At 45.2% G+C, this 26,671-nt stretch overlaps 1 protein-coding gene across 1 annotated transcript; it reads right to left on the bottom strand.

Moving 5' to 3' along the window:
* Positions 1-2,030: 2,030 nt before the first annotated feature.
* Positions 2,031-19,100, bottom strand: pde4a (phosphodiesterase 4A, cAMP-specific). The gene is made up of 15 exons (XM_078284386.1): positions 18,819-19,100; positions 16,960-17,145; positions 16,497-16,533; positions 16,271-16,341; positions 15,418-15,467; positions 14,289-14,401; positions 8,372-8,465; positions 8,089-8,252; positions 6,540-6,638; positions 6,248-6,412; positions 6,002-6,101; positions 4,948-5,102; positions 4,664-4,786; positions 4,332-4,514; positions 2,031-3,792 (listed from the first exon to the last, which is right to left on the bottom strand). The coding sequence occupies exons 1-15, from the start codon at positions 19,031-19,033 to the stop codon at positions 3,265-3,267; spliced, it is 2,283 nt and encodes a 760-aa protein (XP_078140512.1). The 5' UTR covers positions 19,034-19,100; the 3' UTR covers positions 2,031-3,264.
* Positions 19,101-26,671: the final 7,571 nt, after the last annotated feature.

Here is a 26,671-nt window from a genome sequence, read left to right as displayed (position 1 = left end):
GTGATAAAAGTTACTAAGAAATAGAGGTGGAGATCATTCTAGAAATGGCCAAGTTATCAAAGGACACGTGTTATTCATTTTCTATCATCAAGTCACATCCTATGTGAGTTAATCCACTTACATTTGACTTTACCAGTCAAAAAACTTCACTCTCACATGGAATATTAATAGAGAATGATTATTTTCTTCAATTATGTCTCTAGAAACAGGGGATGGGTTAACATCGACTACTGCACAATGAGTGTTTGGGATTTGGCCCGATGGAATATAATCAATAGGTGACTGCCAATGACCAAACCTCCAGCACAGACTGTACACGACCCGAAACACACTGTCTGCCTCAAAACCTGCCGAAATAAAGTGCTGGTACAAATATCTTTATTTTTAAAAATGTGCACAATTAAAAATGTGACAGGATGTTAGCACAAGTGAGTGAAAACGTAATAGGAAAATGAGAAGGTGAGGATGTGGCCTGCAGTGCTTCAGTGGTTCACTTAACAACCTTAAGTGGTTATTTGTCAATCATTATGACTTGAATAAATTTATAATTTACAATCCAATATTACATTATATACAAGGGTGATAATGCTTATAGCTATATCATCAATACGTGATTCAATTTCCAGACCATCCACCAGAATGATACAAAAATAAACTGTACACAAACTGTTCAAAGAAAACGCTTGAGAGACATCCCATGGTTTTCTTTTCATCATTTAAAAAGAATGGCAGCAATCAATCAATTTAATAATTTCTTAATAAGAAACAATTGCTACAGTATTGTGTTTGTATGGCAATTAAATATTAATGTTTTTATAGCTTATGACATAACAAGAAGCCACAAAAACAAAGCAACATCTTTAAAGTAAAAGGCCGATGCATATGGGAATCTTGTATTTAAATAACTGCAATAGTAATTTTGGATTCCCATTCCACCAGATGGAAGCCTGTGTGGCGGCCCCGCAGCTCTGCTCCATCCAGCGACGGAGCAGGTCAAACACACAGGCTTCTGTTGCACCAAGCAGAGGTGTCTCTCCGGACGAGCTCAGTTACTGACCTGCAGAAACTAGCTCTTACCTTCAAAAGAACCACGCTCATGTTCTTTTTTTTTTTTTTACCCTGTGAAAAATACCTAAACAAACCGTGACCTATTTAAGCTGTGCTGATCGAATCCTGAACACCATTCAACAAGATATGGTGATGCTAGTGAGTGAACAATGACACATAACATGACAACATCTCTATCATCCGGCCCTCACTCACTCACTCCTGACCACACACACACACACACACACACACACACACACTGTCAAATTCATCATGTCGACAAGCCAACACAAGTCCATCAATTTCAAACAAAAGAACAACCTTAGAGAAAATATTCAACCACATTGCCTGCAACACCTTTATGTCAATTGCTTATTTCATCTGCATGCCTCCAGGTAGCTATAAAGATAGTCATTGTACCTTCCTGATTAAAAACAAGACATTCTTTATGTTGGCCAGAGCACTGCAGCAACATAATGACTAATTGGCAGCAATGTTTCCCTTTCCCCTTCAAATGCAAATGCTGGATACATTGTGTATAGACACACCGATACTCACAGAAAGAAGCATACAGACATGATATAAATATACTAGGATATCTATTATATATCATATAAATCTACATACTGGCAGGTATGTATCCTGCATCTGACATTAAGGCAAAAAAGCGTCAAACATAACAAGGATGATTAGGGACTGCCAGACCTCCTTTTGGCCAAGTCACGCTTCTTTCCCCTGACATTCTGCCTCCCTGATTTTCTTTTTCTTTTTCTTCTCACGTCTGTGTTCCTTCGAATCACTTCACCCATTGAAGTTTCTCATCCTTTGCTTTGGTGAGAATTGTTGTGTATGAGGAGACATAAACACACAGTGCAAGTGGGTGTGAGATGGTGTGTGAAAATTTGTTCTGCTGATGAAATTATTCTATAACCCTTCAACATATTTAGCAACTGTGGTAAATAGAAAATAGGCAAAACATATGCTTCAAAGCATCACATGGCTTATTCTCAGAAAGTTAAAAAATCATTCTAATAAGAAAAACCATAAGCTGGAAAGAGTCCACTGGTGGTTGTGGTGGTGGTAGTGATTGCTCCGTATCTAGAGTTCTGAGTTATTATATTACCAGAAGAGCAACAAAGGAAGACTTACAGCTTAAAACATATCACCACAGAAACTGTACGTGTGGAATACACACCACGATACCATGAACAGTAAAGATAGATCTTTAACAAGAGACAATCAAAAATGATAACAAAATCAGACACTCGTGTCCCACAATGCATTGCTTCACGACAGCTCCATTCAGGAAGCTGGTGTTTCAGAAAGGCACAGAGCCATCTTGCACCAGTAGCACTCCTCGTAAAGGGAAAAGGGGTAATGGGACCCAGCGGCCCCTTCGTCGCAGCATCTTCCTTTCCTTCCATGTCTTCCTCTCTCCTCCTCCAACTCTGTGGATATTCGCATTTTTCTTTTCCGACAGAAATGGAAAAAAAAGTCACTTGGAAGTGTAGCTTTTCTGAGGAGAACAGTTTCCGTTGAGATTCTAACAAACATGAATTACTAATACTGACTGACACTAGTTAATACTCCATTAAGAGATGGCTTTTTCCAAAGAGATTCATTACTTATCCATGTCCCTCATGTATCTGCACACATACAAACACACAATAAAGTGTGGTAACAAGTGTGTGTGTGTGTGTGTGTGTGTGCACGCGTGTGTGTGTGCAAGAAAGGAGGGTGTACATGTGGACTGCATGTATACTACACAAGTGCATGTGGATGCATGAGTGTACACATGTTGCGTTAGTGTACTCCACATGACTAACTCGTATTCTGCATGATTTTTTTAATTTGTAAGAGTGCATGTTTATCAAGAGTGAGTTTGCATGTGTTTCTGTGTCACTTTATGTGTGTTTGTGTGTGTGCATTCCAGTTCCCGAGTGCTACGCTGTCTTCAGATGCCCGTCGTTAATGCTCTCCTAAATTCCTCTAAGTCTAAAGTTCCTTGTGAAATTAGCCAGAAGGACTTGTCACCGCTCCAAATCTACAGTTGCTGTGTAATTAACTTCTCTTTAAGCAATTTTTATTTATTCCCTTTTTGAAAAATATATTTAAAGGTCTGTATTATCACTGCAGTCTTATTTGTTCTTGGTTTGGCCATCGAAAGGATGAACAAGAGAATGTGTGCAAGTGAGGAGGGAAATACAGGAGCAGAACTCATGTATCTTCAGCTGGTGAGGAAGAATCTAACTCCTCCTCTTCCTCTACAGGACTCGTGTCAGAAAGTCTCTCCTTTTCAGGTCTCACTTCCAAATGAGCTTTCAGCTCATCTTCCTGCTCCTCCTCCACCTCCTCCTCCTCCATTGCCACCTCTCCTTCCTCTTCTATTATGTCCTCGTTTTCCTCTTCTGCCATGACTTCTTCCTCCTCCTCCTTTTTGCCTTCCTCCTCCCCCTGACTGCAGTCCGGTGCCACATGGTTCGGGGTGGGCTTGTCCCCCTCCTCTCCCTGCTCCTGTTCTCTCTGAGTGTTGTCCTCTAGGGTGAGCTCAAACTGGAACTTGTCCATGCAGGCGTTTAGCTCCTTGTCCTGGCACACGGGAGGTGGCGAGGGGCTCTGTGGGATGGTGCTCTGGTACCAGTCCCTGTTGTCCTCCAGAGTGTCCAGGATGTCCTGGGCGTCAGGGTGCACCAGGTCCCCCCAGGTCTCCCACAAAGGGTGGACAATGTAGTCAATAAAGCCCACCTACATGTCGGGAAAAGGACAGTATGACTGATGGATACATCATATAAACTAGCACAGTGGTTCAGGGTTGGGGGACCACCAGGGATCCTTGATGGGTCCCCTGCTTATGAGGAGTAAATTAATTTCACTGTTATTTCACACCCTAGAAATTAGCACAAAGAAAAAATGTATGAAGATGACTGTTCTGATCACAGATGACAGATCACTCTCCCCACTGTGGTTATCACCCCACCTACAGTGTAAACAGTTATATAATTGTGTCATATCCATCAGCAAAGGACAAAATCTTATCAAATGAGGATCTGTGGTCTAATGTGTATGTATTTGAGGGTCCTTGACATGAAAAGGTTTGGGAACCTCTGAACTGCATGCATGTGTGTGTAAAATCGTGCATGCATAGTAATAAAGTCCATCCATCCAGATGATAAAGTCCATCCATCTCCATAAGAAGGGAGAGGCAAAGCAATACAAACCAGTGAGCATGTTGTGTGTGTGCATCTGTACATGTGTCTCTATATATGTCTGTGTCGATCATTTACCTGACTCTTTTCCACAGATGCAGTGTGTTTATCGCACATGGGACTGATCTCCATCCCTCGCTCTCTCTCCTTGTCTCCCTGCCTGAAGAACTCTTCCATGATCCTCTCTGTCCATTGTCGATAGACAGCAAGGGGCTTAGTGGGGTTGCTCAGGTCAGCACAGTGCACCATGTTCCTCAAAACCTGCACAGACACACACAGTTAGTCGCATTTCGGCCACGACATGCAACGCTCTAACCTGTGTGGTGTACAATATGCACTACTCAGATTTTAGTTATGTATAGAAACAAGGGTAGATACTTGATACTGTGTGTTCAAAAGTCACAACTCACCTGTATCCGGTCAGTGTAGTGGTCGAGCAGCAGCACTCCAGAACTTGTCACCTTCTTGGTTTCCACCATAGTCTTAAGGTCTGCCAGCAAACTCATGTGTTTAGACATATCCGTTGCCAAAACCTGGGAAGAAAATTGAAAATAAACGTCATTAGTTACAAAAAGCAGGGGAAAAGAAATGTGGGAATGGAGGGAGAAAGAGAGGCAAGGAACAGAGGAAGAGAAGGAAGTCAGGAAGGAAGTTATCTTGATGGTGCAGAGTAGCTGCAGCGACAAGCGCTCACCATATCAATAACAAGTTTCCTCAGGCTCTGTCTCTGCCTCTTGCTCAGGTTCTGGAAGATGTCGCAGTTCTCCTCGTGGAGCAGCTTGAAGCCCACGGCCAGGTGGTGGTTCTCCAACACAGACTCATCATTATACATCAGGGCTAGCTCTGAGTCTGGGGGGGAGCACCGTACAACACACAAGGGTAAAAACACAGCAGCATCGGTTCATCACCACATTAGCATCATCATGCTCCGATCAGCGTTGGCACCAGATGGCAAATACCACTGCAGCTGATGGGCAGCACAATGCCTGGAATGTGGAATGGCTACTTAAAGTATGGTATAGTAATCAAGGCTCAAAATTCATTTTATTATCAGCAAATTGCAGTGAAGGCACTAAAATTTGCATCAACATTGACATACTCAATATTTACAATGACTTACAATAAAGACAAACCTTTACTGAGTAGAAAATTAAAAAGAAACCAATAAAATACCAATAATAATAAGACAGAAATGGATAAAATACCACTGTAACTGAGGTTGGACAAAGGCAGGTGGGGGATGGCTGACCTGTAGAAGTGGTCAGTTCTGATTCTTACACAGTGGATCTTGTGCTCTTTCCAGAAACAGAGGTATTACTGGACAATAGGAGATGTCTGAAGCTGCCGGTCTTAACTGAGGCATAGCTCCTCTTTTCAGATAGGGAGTTGGCAGAGGACTAGACTGGAAAAGGCTGAGGCGAAGCGTGAAGAGTCATGACCTAACATGATTCAACAGGCTCATTTCTGGCTTCTCTCCAACTGTTGAGGCTGGCTACTACTCAGGGTCAAATGCCACACAGGTATGCTGTACCCCAGAGCTCGCTGGATGTATGATTTATACACCGTCACCAGGCCAGGTGTACTCACTCTGAAGCCGTTTAGCTTTCTTAGTACACACAGCTTCCTATATGCTCTGGAGATCATGTTGTCCACTGTTTTTTTCCATTTCAGATTTTCTATAATCTATAGGTTGTGCTCATCCATGTAATGCTAAACTGTGTATGTCCCTCAATATAATGTAGACTCACTGGTGTTTATAAGGAACTGGTTGGACACTCCTGGATGGTCCACATCGTGGATGGCAGCAGCAAACAGTGCAGCTAGTATCTCTAGATCAGTGAACACAGCCTGTCAGAGACAGATGAAGGAGAAGAAAGGACAACAATAAATTCACAACATTTTTCACTAATGGCTGAACTTATTGTGTGTATAAAGCCAAGCCTAATGTCAAGCTACCAGGTGCTTGTCCTCAGTCGTCCAGTAGAGTTACTTACATCCAGAGCTGGTGTGGACAGCAGTACGTGAGTAGACTGTGTGACATCTGCGGCGTGGAGGCTGTTGTGGTAGGCCACATTGGCATGGTAGTGGTCCTCCAGGGTCATCACATAGGTGACAAATGTATCCACAGGGATCCGAAAGGTCTTCAATAGATCCCTTTCCTGCAGCAGAGACAGACAGCGGGGGTCAAGATCACAGATGACTGAGTCCATGCTGTGTGCTAGCATGGGTGAATAATCACTCAGTGAGATGAGATCTGTGGTAGAAAACCCAGTCCGTCTCTCTCACCTGGAAGATGGCAAACATGATGCAGCTGAGGGGTCGGTTATTAGAGAACTCCGCCACACGAAAGATATTAAGGCCCCACTTGTTCAAGTCGTCCAGCTCCTGACGGCACAACAGACAACAATAACACACATCACTGCAACAATCTAGCAGTTTGTTCTCTACCTTACCACAAAGCTGCATGATATTACAGTATGTGATCTTTAGATTAGATTACATTAGATTAGAATAGATTACATGAAACTTTAATGACCCCCGTGGGGAAATTTGGGTAGCTGCAGCAGCAGAGAGAAGGATATAGATAAGAATAGAGCAAATACAGAGTATTGAAGATATTGCAACAACTAATTACAAGAAGAGAACATAATGAGAATAACACAAGGGATAAATAAATAAAGTGTCTTCCTTGACACATTTACAGCTTAGAGGCGGATGTGCAAGTGTGAATCGTTAAAGGAACAATCCACCCTCAGATATACTTGTGATGTTCTGTGATGTTCAACACATTCCAGGAGTTATTTTGTGATGAAGTGTTGTAATTTACTTTTTTGGTGTACCCACTTTCCCTCAACCTGCCTTGTGTACTTCTACTTCAGTTAGTGATTTCCTATATTTCCCAGAATGACTTTCACCCCTTATTCTGTGTTTGCCTCATATACAAAGATACAAAATAATGGGATGTCATCTCACTGGAAGCGTTGTTTAAATAAGCGAACTGCAGCAAATATTGCTACATTTTTGTTAAATGTGTGGTTGCCCACACGTTCTACTTGTAATTATCACTTGGAGGCTGACGTGAATGGATTTTCCCAGTCGGCAGGCCGTATTTACGGTTAATCCAACATGACACGAACATGGCATTACTCAAAACACATCATGCATTATGGTCTATTGAGGCTCCTGCCGGTGGACAAATTGGTATCTCTTCCTCTTCTACCATAGATTTCTTCCTGGTGGGTCTAGAGAGAAGCCCTTGCTCTTTGAGTCTGAGGGACTGACACCAAAACCTGCCGTTTACAGCTGGTTTTGATGGCTGAAAAATGTCTACAATCACACTCCATTGCAGCTGCACTGGGAATATCTCAATGTGACGTCACATTGTCTATGTTTGGCCAGTTATCCACAGGAATAATAAAAATACACCACCAAACAACAAAATGGACCCAGAAATGCAAGGCACATTGCCAATAGTTTTTTTTTAAATAGTTTAAGTTTAAGTGCTTTAGCTGGATTTTTCCTTTAACTGTTCACACTATCAAGTATACAGATGGAAGAACATATCTACAGAAATGTGTGCAGATGTGCAAATGTGAATTGTAAGATGTTTACATTGTAGAAATTTACAGATAACGATAATCTATACATAGAAATGTGTCCAGATATGCAAATCTGTCCAGAAATATGTACAGAAGTATATTTCTTGGTTATCTATTGTGTTTGGGTTCTTGGTTATCTTGTGTGTTCTTGTTCTTGGTTATCTATTGTGTGGCTTTGTGTGCATGTGCGTGCAGTATGCCCCGTATATGGGGCTGCTGCTCATGCATCCATTTACCCTGGCTAACGCATCTTCCTGTTCAGTCTTCACGCCGAAGCGAGGCATGGCGGAGTTGGAAAGGCTGGAGCTGTGCGTGAGCTTCTTCACACCACTGATGTGACACATGGGCTTCTCCCTCTCCCTCAAGGTCGGGGACGGGATCTCCACCTCGTTCTGCTTATCTGCGGGGGTCAACAGTCAGGGGTCAGGTAGGCAGTTATGCTTGACCTGGGCCAATTCTATGAGCTACATGAGACATGCTATAGTGGTTAGTCACAGAGGAATGGCAGGTTTGCTTTACCTAAGAAGGTAGTGGAGATGTATTCTGACACCTGGTTCCCTGAGCGACTCATCTCAGACAAATGGGACAGCTCCCGGTTCAACATCCTCTTGAACTGAGGGGAAGACAGACAGACAAAGACAGAGTGTCTTAAATAGACAGAAAACGTATAAGTAGGTGGTGGTCGGCCTGAAAGGTTACTGATATAATGTTTATGCTTGAGCTGACAGAAGTCCTGATCAAAAGTCATGACGGTTTTAAGGGAGGCATGTAGTGTTTCAGAGAAAATCAAAATGTAGGGATAAGCAGTTCCGTAAACCTCCAGAATAATCAACATTGTACTTTAGATTTGACTTGTTTTGATATGGAACAGCAAAATATTCCAATGAGTCAAGCATGAGAAAAGAAATTCTCGCCCTCATTCTGGTTTCATTCACTAAAAGGTGAGGAAATCAATCATGAATCAGACCTGTCCTTTCTCTCAGATGCGGACATACAACAACCCAATTCAGTGTGCTCATATTTTGATTACCATACATTAATCAGTATGTTTACATGTTTTTGTCCCTAATTCTACAGCAATATATTACGCAGTGCTCATCAACTGCTGGTACGCAGGTCCTAGGAATACAAACACAAATGTGATGAAGTGAATACATTATCCATGCAGAAAACACAGTTTCTGAATGTTATCTCAATTGGTCTGACATTTTATATTTCATATAGTCGTGGGTGCAGTTTGGAGACAAAGACCCTTTAGCTTTAGCTTTAATGATTCCCAGGCAAGCAAGTCACGTGAAGGCGCAGTGCGATTCGGACAAGACCCCTCAGTCTGTGTCCTACTGACTGATCCTTCACACATAATAATCTCCATGGCAACCGGAGTGGTTGCCTTGGCAACTGCCTCCTCACAGTCAGTCCTTCAGCTTGATGTGAGAGCAGTGGCTGCTTGGGTGACAATCTGAGAGAGTAGGCAGGTGTCTCTGACCTTTACCAAGGTCAACCCTCCCCTTCTCTGCTTTCTTCCTCTCCACCTCTCTCTCTTGCTTATATCTACTCCTCCCTCCCTCTTGAGGTAAACAACACTCTCCACTATTGCCCTCTAGCTCAAAAACCTTCCTCTATCACAGACATTGCTCCACTTTTCCTTCCTGCCATTTCATGCACTTCATACATTCCCACCATCTTCCTCTTGTTCTCTCTCGGTTATCTCTCTCTTTTTTCTACCTATCTTGTCCAGCCTGGTACTGGTTACATGGCTCAGCATGATAAGCCAATCAGGTAGGTGGTCTGACAGCAAATCATAGAAGCAGTCAGGCAGAATAAGCCATCAGGAGCCAGGTAAGCTAGTCAAGCCCAGTGGCACACTTAAGCAGCAGGCTCAGCCCAAACCTCTCTCTCTCTCTCTCTCTCTTTCTTTCTTTCTCTCTCTCTCTCTCTCTCTCTCTCTCTCTTTCTCTCTCTCTCATTCCCTAATGCTGTAACGCTGAGTCATAGCTGCCAACCAACACTTCCACGGTGCCAGTCCGAGTGCCAGGACAAACAACACTCTTCCTCTGACACTGACTAATGAAACAAACACGCAAACACAGAGCAGACATGAACACACGCACACATGTACACACATGCATATGTGAGAGACCCAGGGGGGCATCATCTGTCCTAAGTGCCTGTGATCGTGCGTAACACACAAACACACATATACACACGTGTGCAAAAATCCTCTTGGATATCAGAGAGGCCATTCCTGTGTTCCTCGGTTGATGTGAGCCACTGAACTATAGCCTGTACATTTGATTCATTCATTCAGACTGGAAAAACATGTATGTGATGAGCAACAGAGTAGTGAATAACATACTCCTGCTGCTGTAGTAATAAAACACAGATACGACAATGGCCAGAGCTGTGGTCAGCAAAGCTTGGCTTTGGTAAGACAGTCATAGGATATCACAGATGACAGAAACCTGCCACATCAAAGAAAACCCCCATTTTATCTAATTACAAACATTTTATACATGTGTAGGATGATGGCACAGCAGAGGAAGAACACTGACAATAGTGAAAAGACATATCCTCTTTTATGGGGCTAGACAGAAAAATCTACTCAGTACCGAGGCACTAAGCATTGCCCTTCACTGACAATACGCTTGGCTTCCTGCAGTCTTTATTGAGGCCAGCCTCAGGTTAGGGAGAGAGGAAGACAGAGGGATGTGGGACGCAGGTGTGGAGGATGGAGATGGATATCATGTGACACTGCAACGTACCTGCAGTAAAGGAGACTGGACTATTTATCTCAAAGTCCCAAAGCCATTTCTTAGATTTAGGGAGCTATATTCTCAAGTGACAGAAATGTAAACCAGGTGCGCAAAGGTTAAGAATAAGGGTGATGCCTATAGAAACACTATAGCAGAGTTAGGGTTAATAAACCCTGTGCCTTTGTGATTGTTCCTCTTCAGTGGATACATGTATCAATAATGGATGGGAACAGAAACAGTAAAGGAAAATATAAACACACTCACCAACATTCTGCCTCACAGTTCCTCACAAAGGCACACAGACTCTCTTGCTACCTTCCCCCACTACATACACATATTTATATCATCTACTTGTCTCTCTGCCACATAAAATTCACAAAACATTACCTTGACACTACCAAAATCTTGGACTCTTGAAAACATAACACACACATAGAATATGGAGTGAGCAAACAGACTTGTTAATGCATGTGGAGATGTAGAGGCAACACTTGAAGAGTCCACAACATCTATCCAAGATGGCAGCCACCGGGCCTGTTTGCCCTCTCCAAGCTCTCCAAGCCCTACCTGGTCCCACCAGCCGATGAGCCAGGGCCTGGAGCAGGTCTCACAGAACAGGTCCACTAAGGGCGTCCTGCGCTCCGCCGCTGTCCCACCCCCCTCCAGAACCCCTCCAGCGGCCGCACCGAGGTCCAGCTCTGCCCCTGCCCTCCCCTGCAGGGGGCTGTAGCTGGAGGAGCGGGGCAGCCGGTAGCCCCCAGGTACAGGCGAGGGGCAGGGCGACGGGGCCGGGTCAATGGTCTCCACCACACCCATGTTGAGGGTGACGGGGGGCGTGGGCCGATGGCACAGGCAGGGAGCGCGGTAGTGGAGCGGGGTGGGGGCACTGCGGGTGCCCCAGTGGCATGAGGGCGTCGTCAGGGTGTGTTGGGAGAGGCCGCAGCCAGCCAGGCCGGGACACTCCAGAGCGACAGCTGCCCCAAGGAGGGGTGAAGGGATGGGAGGGGTGGGTGAGGGCAGAGGCTGCTGGTGCCGACTGTCCTTCCCTACATGCAGCGCTCCGGAGCAGGCCACCCAGTCAGTCCAGAGTCGGGCTCCAGCTTCAGTGTGGTCCGAAGATGAGGGTCCCCCTGATGGGCAGGCCAGGAGCCCCCTGGATCCGGCTGCTGTGGAGACTACATCTCATCCCATTTGCTGAGCAAAACTGACCCAAATCTACAGTTAACTGCAGGGTAGAAGTGGATGGGAGCCGAAACAGGGAAGATGGAGGGAAAAAGAGAGGGAGAGGGAGCAAGGGACCGTCTGAAGGGCACAGAGAGGAGCCGATGGAGGAAGAGAGAAGTGAGAGACGGGTGAGAGAAAAAAAAAGATTTTGAGAGCTAAGTCAACTAATATGCTTGACGAACAGCTATAGAAAATAGACAATGGAGGTGAGAGGGATGGAGAGGGGGTGACGACAGGACGGAAAGATGACCGTAGTATCGAGTGATGGAGGTAAGGGGAGCTAGGACGACGGCAGGGACATCGGGAAAGGGAAGAGGGGAAACAGATGATAATGGAAAGAGAAAAATAAGGACGGAGAGAGTGAGAGAGGGAGACCGAGAGAGACAGAGAGGGAGACAGAGAGAGAGAGAGAAAGAGAGAGAGAGGGATGCAGGCAGGCCCGTAGCAGACGGTCAGGCTGAAGAATCACACCAGAGCCGTGGTCTGGAAAAACAGGCTCCCTCTCCCTGCGTCTGCTGCCCCTCCCCCACAGCGCGGATCCAGAGGCCCGGCCCAGTCCTACCGGTGCATCAGCCTGTCTGTGCTGTCTCACTGATCCCAGCAACACACAGTCAGTCCGCAGTCAGTCAGCCTGCCTCCTGGTCGCCCCGTAGCCCAGTCTCCTGCTCCAAGTCAATCCATGGCTCAGCTGGCCAAGATGCCGGAGGTCTAATCCTGCTGCTTCAGGCTCCCCTTCCTCCTCCTCCAATGCACTGCCTCTTGCGCCGTTTCCCTGGATGCTGTAGACAGCCCTCGCAAGCTAATCAGCCAGTGTGGCTGCAGGCGCGTGCATGCGAGAGTGTGTGTGTGTGTGTCTGTGCTCGCATTTTTTCTCGCAGCCTGAATGCGCATGCGCCACAGACAGCATGTACGTCTGTTGAAAATATGTGTGTGAGCAAGGGTGTGAGTAAGAGTGAGAGACTGAGTGGGAATATTCATGTGTGTACCTCCATATTGGCACAGTGCGGAGGATATTTGTAGGTTAGCTGCGGCTGCTAAAAGGCAGCGACGTATTCACTGAGTCTCTGTTTACACCCAGGAGACTTCTCTCTGCACATTCTGCATGCACGCACATATATGCATACACACACACACACACACACACACACGCAAACAAATGTCCTTTCAGCACTCTCCTGTCATGCTCCCTCTTTCCTTCTATCATAAGCTTGACTGTCATGATTACATGCACACAGAACCCTGCCATAAAATAATAGAGAAGCGCAACATATCGAGAATTTCTAGAATAAAACAAACAAGGTGTACGGTGCTGTCTCTTTAAGACAGAACACTATTGAAGGAGCATTGCCTCTATTTCATTGGTCGATGCCCAAACCACATGCCTTGTGGTCAGAGTGACAAGCCAATGACTAAAAGGGAAGGGCAGACCCTGCTGCTGTTCGATAGCAACCAAGGTTACAGCAGAGACATCAGCATCAGGACCCATTCCCCCTCCCTCCCCTGTCCTCCCCACCCACACACCGTCACCCTCCCTCCTCATCGCCTCTCTCTCTCTCTCTCTCTCTCTCTCTCTCCTTCTCTCTCTCTCTCTCTCTATCTCCTTGCCCCCACAAATACAAATGCATGCACACTTAAGAAGCCTGCTTATTTGCATACATACATACACACACACATACAGGCATGCAGGCACGTACAGGCATGCACAAACGCAAAAACACACACACACACACAAACCCAAAATTCGAATTCAACCTGACTGCAGCTCTCGCAGTTGTATACAAAAGACACACTCACCAAACATACACAATCAACTACACATTATAATGCACATCAAAACAGTAAACAATGCAGTAAAAAAAACCATAGAGAAGTTTGACCCACACATGTGGTACAGTCCACATAAATTATTCATTAATACAATTAATACTAAGGGATTGCAAATAAAACCCAGGAAGCCAATATTTTGAAGAATCACTACGTATATTTCACAACTCACTGCAAATTGATCTCATCTACAATAGACACAGTAACACATGATTACTCCAAAAGCCGACCATTCATAGCCATTTGCCAGGCGATGTTACGTGAAATCTTGTTTAGACTACATAGGCTGGAGAAGCCAGATGGAGAAGCTCTGTTTACTGTTATTGCAGCTGATTTTTTTTCAGTTTACTTTGATTCATCCACCTTGATGGAGCTGCAGCGTTTTTTTCCCCAAGAGAGGAGGCTTTGAAGTTAGACAGTATATGAACTTGTACACTGTCACACACTTGCAACTGAATAATAATATCTCATCATATGGTGAAATGTCCATGTGAACCATGAAATACGCGCCTTATATCTTATTCACCAGCAGGCGAAGGCAGTTAGCACCAGATTGAGTTAATGGTGTAAGCGTCGGGGGAGAAGGACATGTGAAAGTAGAAGTGAAGTAGAAGTGTGTGCGGACAGGTGTGCACCTTGTTGGAGGCCATCTCGCTGACAGAGCGGTGGGTCTGGATGGTCTCCAGCTGGTCCAGACACCAATCCAGCTCCTCCAGAGTCTCCCGAGCCATCTGCTGGTACGTCTCCTCTGGGAAGGGCACACACACGCAACACACACACACAGCACAGACACACACACAATGTCACCAGCCAATAGTGGAAGAAGAACACAAATACTGGTGTAAAACTAGTAATGCCCTGATAGAATAATCTCCATTCAAAGTAATCAGCACCTCTTAAGGTCCTGTCCTGTAGCTCAGTTAGGAAGTTCCCATCTTTGGCCACCCAAGCTATAAAAATGCATGCACTCATAATACTGTAAGTGTCCACTCAATGGCATGTGTTAATGTTATAGGTGCTTGATATTAAATGGAGGTAAGAAACAAAAGTCAATCTACAATCTCCTGATATTTTAGCACATTCCACCTTTTAAGCATCAAGCTCTGCAGGTTAAAATAAAAGAATTACAAGTGGGCTTGTGATGTTTGTCCAGCATTTTCTCAACTGATTACATTTTGTGATCTAAACTATTTTATGAATGTGGCAACTGCAACATTTTTGAAGAATTTGGTCAAATAAAAAGTAGGGTAAAATATTTCCTTTCAATTTCAGTGAAGTAAAAGTATAAAGTTCTGTTGTGTGAAAATAGAACTCTTTCCTGCATAGATGTATCTCTGGACGGCGATTTACCTCTATCATCATCAGCCTTGTTTGTCTTATTCACATACAGTATCTCATCATGGGTTGTCCTTTTTATGTTGACAACCATAACTCTTTAGGCACTATCGAATCTTACATAAAGTAGAAAAAATGTGACAGAGAGAGAATATGGATGAATTAGTTGAGTCAAAGACTGGAAATTTTCCACTATATTCTGATGTAAATGTAGCCTCTTGTAGTGTATTAATATATTTGTATAGTGGATTACATAAGACTCCTCAAATATAACCACGTAAATTATGTTCTGTGGTGTCGCATGTTTTCATTACTGCTGGTGCATGGTGGTGCATTTGGTGAGTGTGGGAGCCTTAGTGTGCCCTTATAGCAGTGTGAGGGGAGTGTGGGAGTCTTTGGACTAAGAGTTTCAATTAGCTGACAACATACCAGAGAGTGTAGCCTGGGGAACAGTGGGTTGGCTTGTCACTGGTGACCTCCTGTGGACAAACAAATCATTACATCAGAGGGAGAACCGCTCACTGCTGCCCCCTGTTGGGCTTTACACCTACTCAGCACTACAGCATGGCGACAAAAGGCTTGGCTCTCAGGGGCATATAAATGTATTCATCATATGTATGTGATTCATTTATATGCCCCTAAGAAGAGATAAATGGAGTGGAGCATAAATATATCAAATGTCTTTGAATATTGTGACTATTCCCACATGTGAATTTTAAAACTGGAGATAAGCAGTGCCTCGTTTTACCTCAAATATTCAAGTATCCAAAAATAGTCAGAGACAAAGCCTCCGCTCAGATCTCCTCCAGATAGCCTAAGTGGTTTTATACTTGCATTCTAGTGAGGGAGGCATTTTCAGGCCACAACACTGCATAATTATAGATGCTGATAATTCTGTGGTGCATTGCTTTATATATCATATTGATGTGGAGCTAAAAGCCTGCCAACTCGCGCTCCTTCCGTCTACTGCATTACAAAGGAGAATAATTTTAGCGTTATTGACCGTCTCCATCGTCTGGGTACAGAGTCAGGGACATACATCAGAGGCAAGATGTACTCTGCACACAGCACTAAGCCAGTATGCTGGAGGACTGCCAAACAATACAGAGAATATTTTCCTTAAGCATGGTCTAATAATAATAAACCGGATAATCAAGATGGCAAAAGTCTATTCCCGGCGGAGCGAGGACAATGAGACATTAGCAAAGACACACTGCAAACTAAGCTGGCAGTCGTGACCGCAGTAAGTGGGGAGAGGGGTGTTTGACAGCATGATACTGACTTGTTAGTGGGTGTTGTGACATTGGCGAGGATGGTGAAGTTGCTTCTTACAGTTCGTAGGCTGGCCAACACCTGGGGGATGGATGGACAGCGTGGGAGGGAAAGAAGGAAGAAGGGAGAGAGGGGGAGGAGGGGACCGAGACAAGTTCACTGCACTAATTAGCCACCTTTTCAAGTCATTTACAGCAATTAAGCATCGGAGGCGAGGTGCAAGAGGGAGGACATACCTGAGCGAAAGGGGTGACGATCATGTCTTCAGCGTGCCTGCACAACAAGAGATGAAAACGACCCAAAAAAACACAGAAGGAACAATATGAATGTGAGTGTTTGGAATGCAATAACACAGCTGAGGCGCTGCGTATCAGTGTTTATATGAGCGTCTATATCTGTGAGCTGCATGTTTACATAGCCCTATGTGGATCTAAACAGAGAAATGGTCCTGAAATTCACTAATGGAAGGTTCAGGAGGTTGGAACTTGCAGGAAAGGCAAGCCAGGAAATAGAATTAAACAGTTAGTGTTATCAGGATTTATCATGATTTCATGGGCATAATGTCTCTCTAATCATAATCAATGCTGAGTGGATTAACATAATGTATAGTTGGATTCTGGTGCGTGTGAGCGGACGCTGTGAGTTTGAAACAGGGACAGTGACAGATCTGTCGCTCCAGGACGAGGGCTTCCTACTCACCCCTCACTGTTGATGGAGGAGTTGCGCGACATGGTTTTGGGGGACATGTCGTAGTCTGAGTCTGAGCGGTACAGGAAGGACTCCCTGCGCTGGCTCTGGGGGAAGGAAGGGTGGAGCACCAACCCAGGACTCGCCTGCGAATCCATGGGACTGCGGCCTGGCGAGGGACCATTCTCCGAATCAAAGCTGAGGGGCAAGAAGGGGGACAGTGAAGAAAATCAGTTCACATCTCTTAAAAAACTCACATATACATTTTAAGCATGTAGCTGCTGCTTATCTAGGGTGACATACGATGCAGTGGAATAAGCTTTAATTTCCCAAAGATCAAATGCAAGCGGTGCAGTCCATCCTCCTTTGGTGTTTCTAGTAGTTCCTCAGAAGGGAAGGCGAAGAAAGAGAGACGTGACAGCGCAGCAGGAGCTCCAACACGAACCCATGCAGCTGTGAGTCTGTGCTGCCTGTGGATAGGCAGACTGCCACCGGGATGCCCCGAGAAATACACCCTACTGACAAGCCAAATTTTAATGCGAGCCGCGTTAAAATGAGCAAAATGAACCATTTCAACCCCGGCCTCTCTCCGGGTCACAATGTCTGTCTAAAGGTTGGAGGGAAATAGTTTGGGGCCTCGCCAAGGCAGCTGTCCTCACAGCATCAGACCGGCACACTGCTGATTATCACTGAACCCCAAACACAAGGCTGGGCGTAATCTGCCAGATCCATTCAAAGATGAGCTTACCGAAGGTTTAGCCAAAGGAGGCACAGCAACATGCCTCTTAGCTTACAGACATCTCTTCTTCACCACAGCCCGTAGTCACGAAGCCTTTTATCTTCAGTAGCTCCAAAACCCTTAAAACTATTCAGACCAACTTTTATTAAGTTGGAAGAAGGGCAGACTAGATCTTGTAGCTAAGAAATGAAAACACTATTGGTTTTAGTTTAGGTTTTAGTGTTTGAATTATATAACCGTATATTATATAACCATATATAGTATAAAGTAAATGATGGACATTTTCAAACGAATAGAGAATAATGACAAATATCAATTTATCATTGAATATTTTGATATATATATATACATATACTGACAGAATGGAAAGTTGATAGTTTTTTTTATAATATGCCTATTTTGTAATGAATACTAAACGAGTTGCAGTTTCAGGTTTCTATGTAGCATAATAATATATACATAATGAATGTCACTTTAGGCTGCAGTGTTGTGAATGACAAGGACTCAGATAGATAGGGAAACAGATTGCAGTCTAGCTGCAGCATCTATTTTTAATGTAGTAGGCAGAGAGGACTTTTATCTCCAGACACCTCTCCACTTCTCCTAAACTTATCCAACTTTTGCTGTTAACATCCCTGTGAATTGCTTTCAGTTTTACCTCTAAAATTAAGAGTGAAACGTGATATTTTTAGAACTTACTCCTAAATTGGCCAATTAGGAACCACTCTTCTCCCAAGAAGGCTTTGTGCATATGGCAACAGATCAAACCATCCTCAAACAAGTCTCCCCAGTAATGAAAAACACATCAAAAATATCTGCCAGGGGGACCGTCTGCGAACGGCACGAGCTAATCCCCAAATTTATTTTTTCCAGCAAACTTTGGGACTAATTATTCGGCGCTTCCCACAATCTAATCCATCTGACTACAGTTATTACAGCGTGTGCGCGGAATCATCTCCCTGAACACGTTCCTCACTCGGTTTGTGCCTAATAGATGCACTGACAAACACATTGCAGAGGTGTTTATGAAACCTGCTATTCACGCCTCATCTTGACTCATGTACAACAATGGGGCAAACTGTATCTATTTATCTCCCTATGGGTCAGTGAAGGCTTGGATGCAGAACTGTACCTGCAACTACAGTGAGACGAGCGTCTGCGCTCCTGAATGCTCCGGTTCAGCTTCAGGCGGCGGAACAGAGAAGAGCCCCCGTGTCCGCGACCCTGCTCGGGTGACACAGGTGAGGTGAGGGGGGGTGCGGCGGACGTGGTGGAGGTGGAGGTGGGGGTGGGACCCTCGGGGCTCTCCCACAATGTCAGCTGTCGTGTCAGCTTCCTCTGACTCATCTCCGGCCCTGGTGGAGTAGACCAGTCGAAGAAAAACTCCCCCAGCCTCCACTTAAAGCTGGCTGTCTCGTTTCTCTCTCTCTCTCTCTCTCTCTCTCTCTCTCTCTCTCTCTCTCTCTCTCTCTCTCTCTCTCTCTCTCTCTCTGTCTCTCTCTCACTCTCTCTCACTCTCTCTCTCTGTGTGTGTGTGTTCCTGTGCCTGTTCCTGTGCCTGTCTCCCTCCTACACAGTCCCCTTCATCTACTTTTTAGTACCCCGACTCACGGCTCGGGCAGACGCGGCCACGTAGCTACAGCACCTGCCGCGGTACGAACCGTGCGCCCAGTCCAGACCAAAATCTAATAACGAGGCCCGGTGCTTTCCTTTAGTCCCGGTTAGAGTCAACGTGCATCAACATGCATATCCTGCGCTGTGATCCTCAGGGCCTTGGAAACTTCTGGTTTTTTCCTCTCCCTGGCTTTGCGCGGCTCTCCTCCATCCCTGACTGTACAGGCTTGTTTGAGGTTTCTCTGTCTGTCAGTACAAGTGTGCAGCGCTCACAGCCTTTTTGCCATCCGAGCGGACCACACAGAAGCTCGTCTGATATTTCACCACCTCAGCTCTGTTTGAGTCCCCGGGCCCGCAGCTCACGGGACCGGCCGGGCGTCCAGGACCGCCGCGTCTCACATTCACACCCCTCGGGGAGCCACGAGGGAGCTGCGATGATCCTTCTCAATTTCCTAATTAGCCAAGTCTTTCTCTCTTCACCTTCCCGTATCTGTTACTTTTTTTTTCACCCCCCCCCCTCTTTCCCTCCTCCCCTCCTCCTCCCACTGCAAGCATGTGCTCTCACTCTCCTTATCTCACTGCTCACAGTTCCTCCGCAGCAACAGGAAGGCTGATCAGCAAAGAGCAACAGACCACAGGCACTCAACAGAGCAACAGAGAGAGCTGCTGTAATGAGGATTTTTTTTGAAGGGAAGATAGAAAACACCCCAGAAAGAGGAGGGGGAAAAGGCGAGGAGCGGAGGGCAAACGAGGAAAGAAAAAAAAAAGCCAGTGAAAAAGAGTTGACTCATACCCCTGTGTAAATGTTTACATACTCTACCAAAGAGCATGCAAGGTTTGCACCCAAAGCATTTTGTATTTTGACATCAACAGCCTTGCGCACCAACAGCACTTTCCTTGGCCTTTAGATGTGAGCAGCAGACGCAGAGTTACCTTAATATTCTCTATGAGCAACAATTAGACCATGAAATAGCTTTCAAACAAGGTGTATTAGGTCAACCACAACTAATTCAGGGATGACATTGGAGATAGGAATGGTGTAAAGCTCAAGCAAGATTTTTGTTTTTTTAACCATTGTTATACTCACATAGTTTCTTGACAAATATATGAAGATTTTGGCTGCTTTGTAAGTCAAAATGCAGATATGTCTTACTGCAATGTTAATAAAAAAGATACATATGTAAAGATTATTTTACAGCATCCAGATACATTAAAAGCTCACATGCTGTTAATTCTTGTACTGAGATTTCTGCTCATCTCAAGAGTGGAAAACACACTGCAAACACTTTTTTGTTTTTGGTAGCAGGGCTATCCTTTTGTCTGTGTTTGGAATACAGATTGGACATTTAAATCCTCTGTGTGTATGTGTGTGTGTGTGTGTGTGTGTGAGTGAGAGAGGGAGAGAGAGAGAGAGAGAGAGAGAGAGAGAGAGAGCGAGCGAGCGAGCTGGTGTGCTTGTGCGTGTGCCAGCCTGCATCCCCGTGTTTATTTGTGATTGTCATCTTGTGAAGACAGAAAGAGAAGAGATGTTCTATCTTGTGTGTGGACGTATGACGCCTTGCATATGCACTGTGCACATACCAAATGCAGCACAAAGCCTATATGCACACTGAAGAACACAGTGAAGATAAGATGCCTTGTCAAGTTGTTTCCCCTCTCCTCTTGCCTTCCATATTCAGTAGTTTACCCTTTTTTCTGTGTCTCCCTTTTTCTCCCATCCTCATTCTGCTAGAGAGTAACTGTCATTTGTTTACGATGCACCGGGGACCGATGGTGGAGCTTGCCTTGGAAAGTCACTTATGAAAAGGCCTCACAGACAGCCTATTTGAACAATTCAATTCAAAGACCGACTTTGGAAAAATGAAGAGAATTCTTATTTCTTATGTTGACAGTTGCTATTGTAATCTATGGAGAGCTGATGAAGAGACAATTATCCTATCTTCTATTAAATAATGAGTCCCAGCACAATAATAGCTGGTGCAACCTCTCAAAGTGACTCATGCATACACGTGGACACACACGCACGCACACACACACACACACACAAACACAAACACACACCCAAAAACACAACCACATCCGCATGCATACACACAGCAGACACGACATGAGCATTAATGCAAGCTCTCTTGTTCTCACTCAAACAACTATACAAAGACACACAAAAAAAGATGCAGATGTATACACAAATGCACGCAGACACAATTGTACACACAGCCCACTAACACACACACACACACACACACACACACACAGAGACACACGCACACTCACACACACACTGTATACACTGTGATTACAAGCCAGGCTGTGGGCAGCTCTCTTGGTTTCATTATGTGAAAGCAGAGTCCCTGGAGTGTATCGCTGTGGACAATGACATGATGATCAGAGGTTTCAGAGGGAAGGGGATTTGTGCCAGCTGAGTGACTCCCTCCTCTGGAAGATAACAAACGGTCTCTGTCAGGATGGAGAGGAGCACATTAAAGCCACTGTCTCTCATGTAGCCCGGCTACCTGAACTGCCTTGCTCTGTTAACTCATTTGGGGCCGGATGACGCACGTTGGAGACAAAGCTGTGGTAATGGATATATTAACAACGCGACTCCGGTTCATATTGCATGACTGAGAGATGTGGTCACTGACATGGAAAATGTAAAGCTCATTTATTGCATGCGCAGTAACTGTGCAACATTTAGCTGAGTGGTATTTTGCCTGAGAAATATGCTACACAGGTATTATTCTGACTCGGTTATTAAATTAGCACTATGTTCTGCATCTTCTTAGGGTATCCTTGTGTGCAGAATAAAACCAGGGAAATTGGGCTGTTCTGCAGTGACACTTAATTTTCTCTTCTATGCACACATTTCTCCAACAAAAAGGGGAAGTTAGATTACATGTCATTAATACGGCAGGCTTCAAAAGGGCTTTGAAGGCCTGAGTCAATGCACTGATTAGTTTAATTAAACCTATATGAGAAAGTAGAAGAGATTTACATTCATCCCATCCATTGACCCTCCCTTGCCATTGATTATTCATTAACAATCATCATGGAGCCCCTGACTGGGAGAGAGGGGGGGGGGCTGCTGCCACATCAGCGTTTTCCCAACAGTCCGGTGTCAGCTCTCCTCTCCCTCCGCTCTGCTGTGTGAGCTGCCGTTAATCAGGCCCCTCTGAGGGGAGGAGGCAACCCTCATTCATTTAAGCTACTTTCTAAAATACTCACCCTCTCTCTCTCTCTCTCGCATTCTCTCCAGCTCAGTAAGTTAATGATTAACCTGCCTCAGTCCATCACCCTCTCTCTCTCGCCCCAACACACACACACACACACACATATGCACACAGAGTCCGTACTCTCAGCCTCAGTGGAGGATGACAGTTATTTCCTGCCCCCGCTTCCTCCTCTGCCAAGCGAGCACAGATGCTTATTTCCACGTGCAATTTCACCCCCCCCCCCCCCCCCCCCCCCCACCACCACCACCACCCTCCTCCCTCCACTACCCCCACCCACCCATGCGTCCTGCCTCACCCAGGCATTTAGCACCTGGCTGATTGCTACGCGTGGGGAGGGAGAGCAGTGGGGGGAGACGACTGGTGAAGGGAGCGGGTAGTTGCAAATGGGGAAAGAGTGCTACTTTTATAGGCTGATCCTATAATCACAGCTGTATTCTATCGCTGTGGCTGAATCACTCTATTGAATTCTCCACGGATCTATCGGGCACATTAGGGGGAGGTTTATGGAGCTCTCTCTGGCTGGGGCATGCTTTTAGGGCAACATGCCCGTAACACACACACACACACACATCTCAAATGACAGCGCTGGCTTGCCACCTCTGCTCGCCTCGACTTGCCCTTTGTGCCTCTCAGCCAATCGCAAGAGGAAGGAGGCACAGGCATGCTCGAGCCTGCTTCCATTCTAATGACGACATTTACAGTACGATGCACAAGAGGGCCGAAGCCACACCATGTGGGCAGAGATAGCGGGCATCTGGCCAGTGGAGCCACACACATGTGAGAGCCTGGATGGGGACAGTGCAGCGACATAAACAGAGAGAGAGAGAGAGAGATCAGAGGGGAAGAAAGAGCAGGAAAAAACAAACAGGAGGGAAGGGCTGAGAGAGGGGGGACTGCCTGTGAAAAGCAGAATGAGAATGGCAGGTTGGTCAGTAGGCTCCCCCTCCCCTTTCTCCCGTTCCTCCCTTTCCTCCCCTCCCACTGTCCGCCCCAGGCATAGCTTCACCCACCCGTCCCGATATCCACTGTGCTGTGGTCAGATCACAGAGCCAGGGATTACAGCAGATTATCCTGCCCACAGGATCACCGACCCAACTCAGGGCGGCCCGAACACAGGGAGCCAGACGCAGCCTCTGAGAGTGGAAGAGCACACGCCTTTCAGGAGGGAAGCCACAATTGATTTTGCAGACAATCGCGCTCACCTGGCAAATGCCTCCGAAAAGGGATTTCTTTCAAAGACGCAGCAGACAGGATAAGCAGCCTTTACTTCATCCGTACCGCAGCGGGCCAACTACATTGTGAAAGAACAGTCACTGCCAGCCCCTCTCAATGTATTATTGTACAAAATACATTTCACCCGGATTAAGAGGTTCACGCTAGACACACACACACACCTCCGAGCACACTGTTTTCCTGCTCCTGAGTTATTTAGTTTCTGTTGCTGGGTGGTTTGTCTTACACTCGGTATTCTTCTAAACCCACTAGAGACGCCCATCACTGTACATTACCATCAGTAGACTCAAATCTCTTACAGGAGTCTCTCCTCAGGTAGAAACCAACTCAGTCTGTCAGGATCCTGTCTGCTTCATGGGCTGCTGAACTTTCAACTCCAATGCAACTATGCACGCCACACAACTGGGGTACTGTATATTGCACTGTACACTGTGCATTGAACTGGTGTCTGCTGCATTGTTGCTGTTTGTCTGTATTAGAAATGCCATGCTCCTCTATGCTCTCCCCAACCCATCTACAGATTATAAATACTGTACTTCTATTTCTCTGATCGTCAAAGTCCACAAGGTCATCGCAGCTTGACAGAATGGCTCTGTTTTGTGTTTTTCTTTTCCATTTCTCTCTCTCTCTTTATCTGTTTTTCTCTCTGTCTGTCCATGTGGCGCTCCGTCTCTCTCACTCCTGTTCTATCTCGAGTGGATCTGGCCACATGCAACTTGATTAATTACAGCTGAGTAGGGGGCACACCCACCGCTGAAGTCGAATGTCTCCGCTTCTTCCTCTCTCTCTCTCCTCCTCACCCTCCCTCTTCCACCGCATTCTTGCTCCACTGAGCTCCTTAACCTTTTACATGTAAATTACCCCTGCAAACCCAGGGGCCGTTTAGTGTGAAAGGTAAGTATTTAAGAATCGTGACTCCCAACATCCACATCTTTGATAAGCAGCGTTGCGGCTCTCGAATATCAGGGGGAACCAGAACAAGTGTTTGTTTAATGAGTGCTGCTTTCTTTCAAAGAGCGCCGTGTAGGTTTGTGTTCTGGGTGCTGGGCTGCTTTCCCCCCTCCTCTCTGCTGTTGTGGAGCACGAGGTTAGAGACTGGGCTAAACAGATGGATCAGCTGACATGGAGACCCATCCTGTGAGAAGACAGATGGAGAGACATGTTCAATTGGTGCTCTGCTTCGTTTCCTGCCACTCGCATCCAGATAAATTAGGAGTTGTAAAAACGTAATAGCTCACAGTCAGTTCACAAAGCTCCCCACGAAGAGAGATGAACTCCTCGGCACAGAGAGTAACTATTCTGCGGCAGCGAGAGCAACACAATGATATTGATTCACTTTTGATGTTAATGGAGTTTCTCAGATAGGAGACACTAGCATGGGGGTGACAGAAGGGAGGGATGGGATCCACAAGATAAAAGCGACATTCTGGGAAATTCAACTTAACGAACTACATCTTAATTGCACTGACCAGCATTCCTAGAAAGTGAAAGAGGCCTCTTTGAAAACCTAATTAGTGCACACTGTAGAGCAGAGATGATGAGAAACCAAATGGGATGAGAGAAGCTGGAAACGCGATCAATCTGGACTATGGATGGAGAGTGGTGATAGCATTGGCTTCTCTACTACACCACCAAATCTGTAAACCCTCCCCATGCTACGGCCCCCTCCCTCCCCAACAAGCCCACACAAGGAGTGGTATTTTTAGCGCATCACCCTATCTCTGAGATGGAGCGCGTAACTCCCTCTCTGCAGGCTGGGGCTGCTGGGCCTCTTTTATTTTAATCCAGACTGGAGAGAGATGAAGAGAGAGAGAGAAGAGAGAGAGAGAAGAGAGAAGTGTGAGTCATCCAGAGCTACCTTTGTGTCACTGTGGCTCTGTTCCTCTTCACCATCTCACTATCTCTCCCTCCATCTTTTCCTCCATCTGTCTTCTCTCTTACTCTGCTATCTATCTATCCATCTATCTATCTATCTATCTATCTATCTATCTATCTATGTACTCATTGTGCATGATCTGTGTGTTCAATGCTGTAAATCTCCCTACCCTTTCTGTAATTTTAAATTCTGTCACATTTAATCCACTCTAAAAGTGAAATGCAGACTAATAAGCCGTCTTGGCAACCAATTCGTCATACGCATTTCCCCGCACAAAGATGCTTGGCTGGGTATTACCCTGAAATGATAGATAATTACTGATATAATATGGTGCAATAACGAACACTGGGCAGGGTGCAGCTGAGTGAGAAAGTGTACAAGGTTGATTTGAACACACAGTAAAATGGTCCATTTAGCTTAATGCTAAATCTGTTGCATTGTGGCTGAACAAAGAATATACAGTATGCATCAATGAATTGCATCTTTCTTTGTCAAGATTGTGTATTGTCTTTTACATTCAACCCAATGCTACAAGTAAGTGATTCATCCAGTGGTGTAGTGGTAAATAAAATGAGTTAGCTATGACGTCCAGTTGGTGACAAACAACCAGCAATATGAACCAAAATCAATTATACTTTCTGTCTTTTTTCATTAAAAGACCATATCCTAATATAACACGATCAGTTTGATAACATTTGATGTATACTATGATTTTATATCATAAAGAATTATGTCAGGCTAAAAAGGTGAATAAACTCTATTCTGCAAAATCAAAAGGTGGGTAAACTGAGTTTCGGTGGGTTTATCCTCCACTACACCCGTTGAGTTAGTGTATGCCATAATTGTTACAAGAACAATTAGAAAAACTGAACTTCAATTAGAGTAAAGTGATAAAAGGCTTTAACCAGGAGAATCATATTAATAATAGAACAATAGTGAGATCAGTATGATTATCCTAGATAGCAGTTAAATAGTCATTAGTGTAGGAAAGGCGGGATTATCTGTGTGGATTAATTTGTCCTGAAACTGCCT

This window comes from Centroberyx gerrardi, chromosome 7 (genome assembly GCF_048128805.1).
Source record: "Centroberyx gerrardi isolate f3 chromosome 7, fCenGer3.hap1.cur.20231027, whole genome shotgun sequence".
Classification (NCBI taxonomy): Eukaryota; Metazoa; Chordata; class Actinopteri; order Beryciformes; family Berycidae; genus Centroberyx; species Centroberyx gerrardi.
Note: the sequence above shows the minus strand (reverse complement) of the source record. Positions and strands in the feature narration are given on the sequence as shown.

Coding starts and splice junctions, on each gene's coding strand:
- pde4a (XM_078284386.1), bottom strand. CDS start 19,033: ATGAGTCAGAGGAAGCTGACACGACAGCTGACATTGTGGGAGAGCCCC. Junction 16,534..16,959: donor TCCTCCATCAACAGTGAGGG/GTGAGTAGGAAG, acceptor CTTGTTGTGCAG/GCACGCTGAAGACATGATCG. Junction 8,466..14,288: donor GCGAGATGGCCTCCAACAAG/GTGCACACCTGT, acceptor TCTTCCCCTCAG/TTCAAGAGGATGTTGAACCG.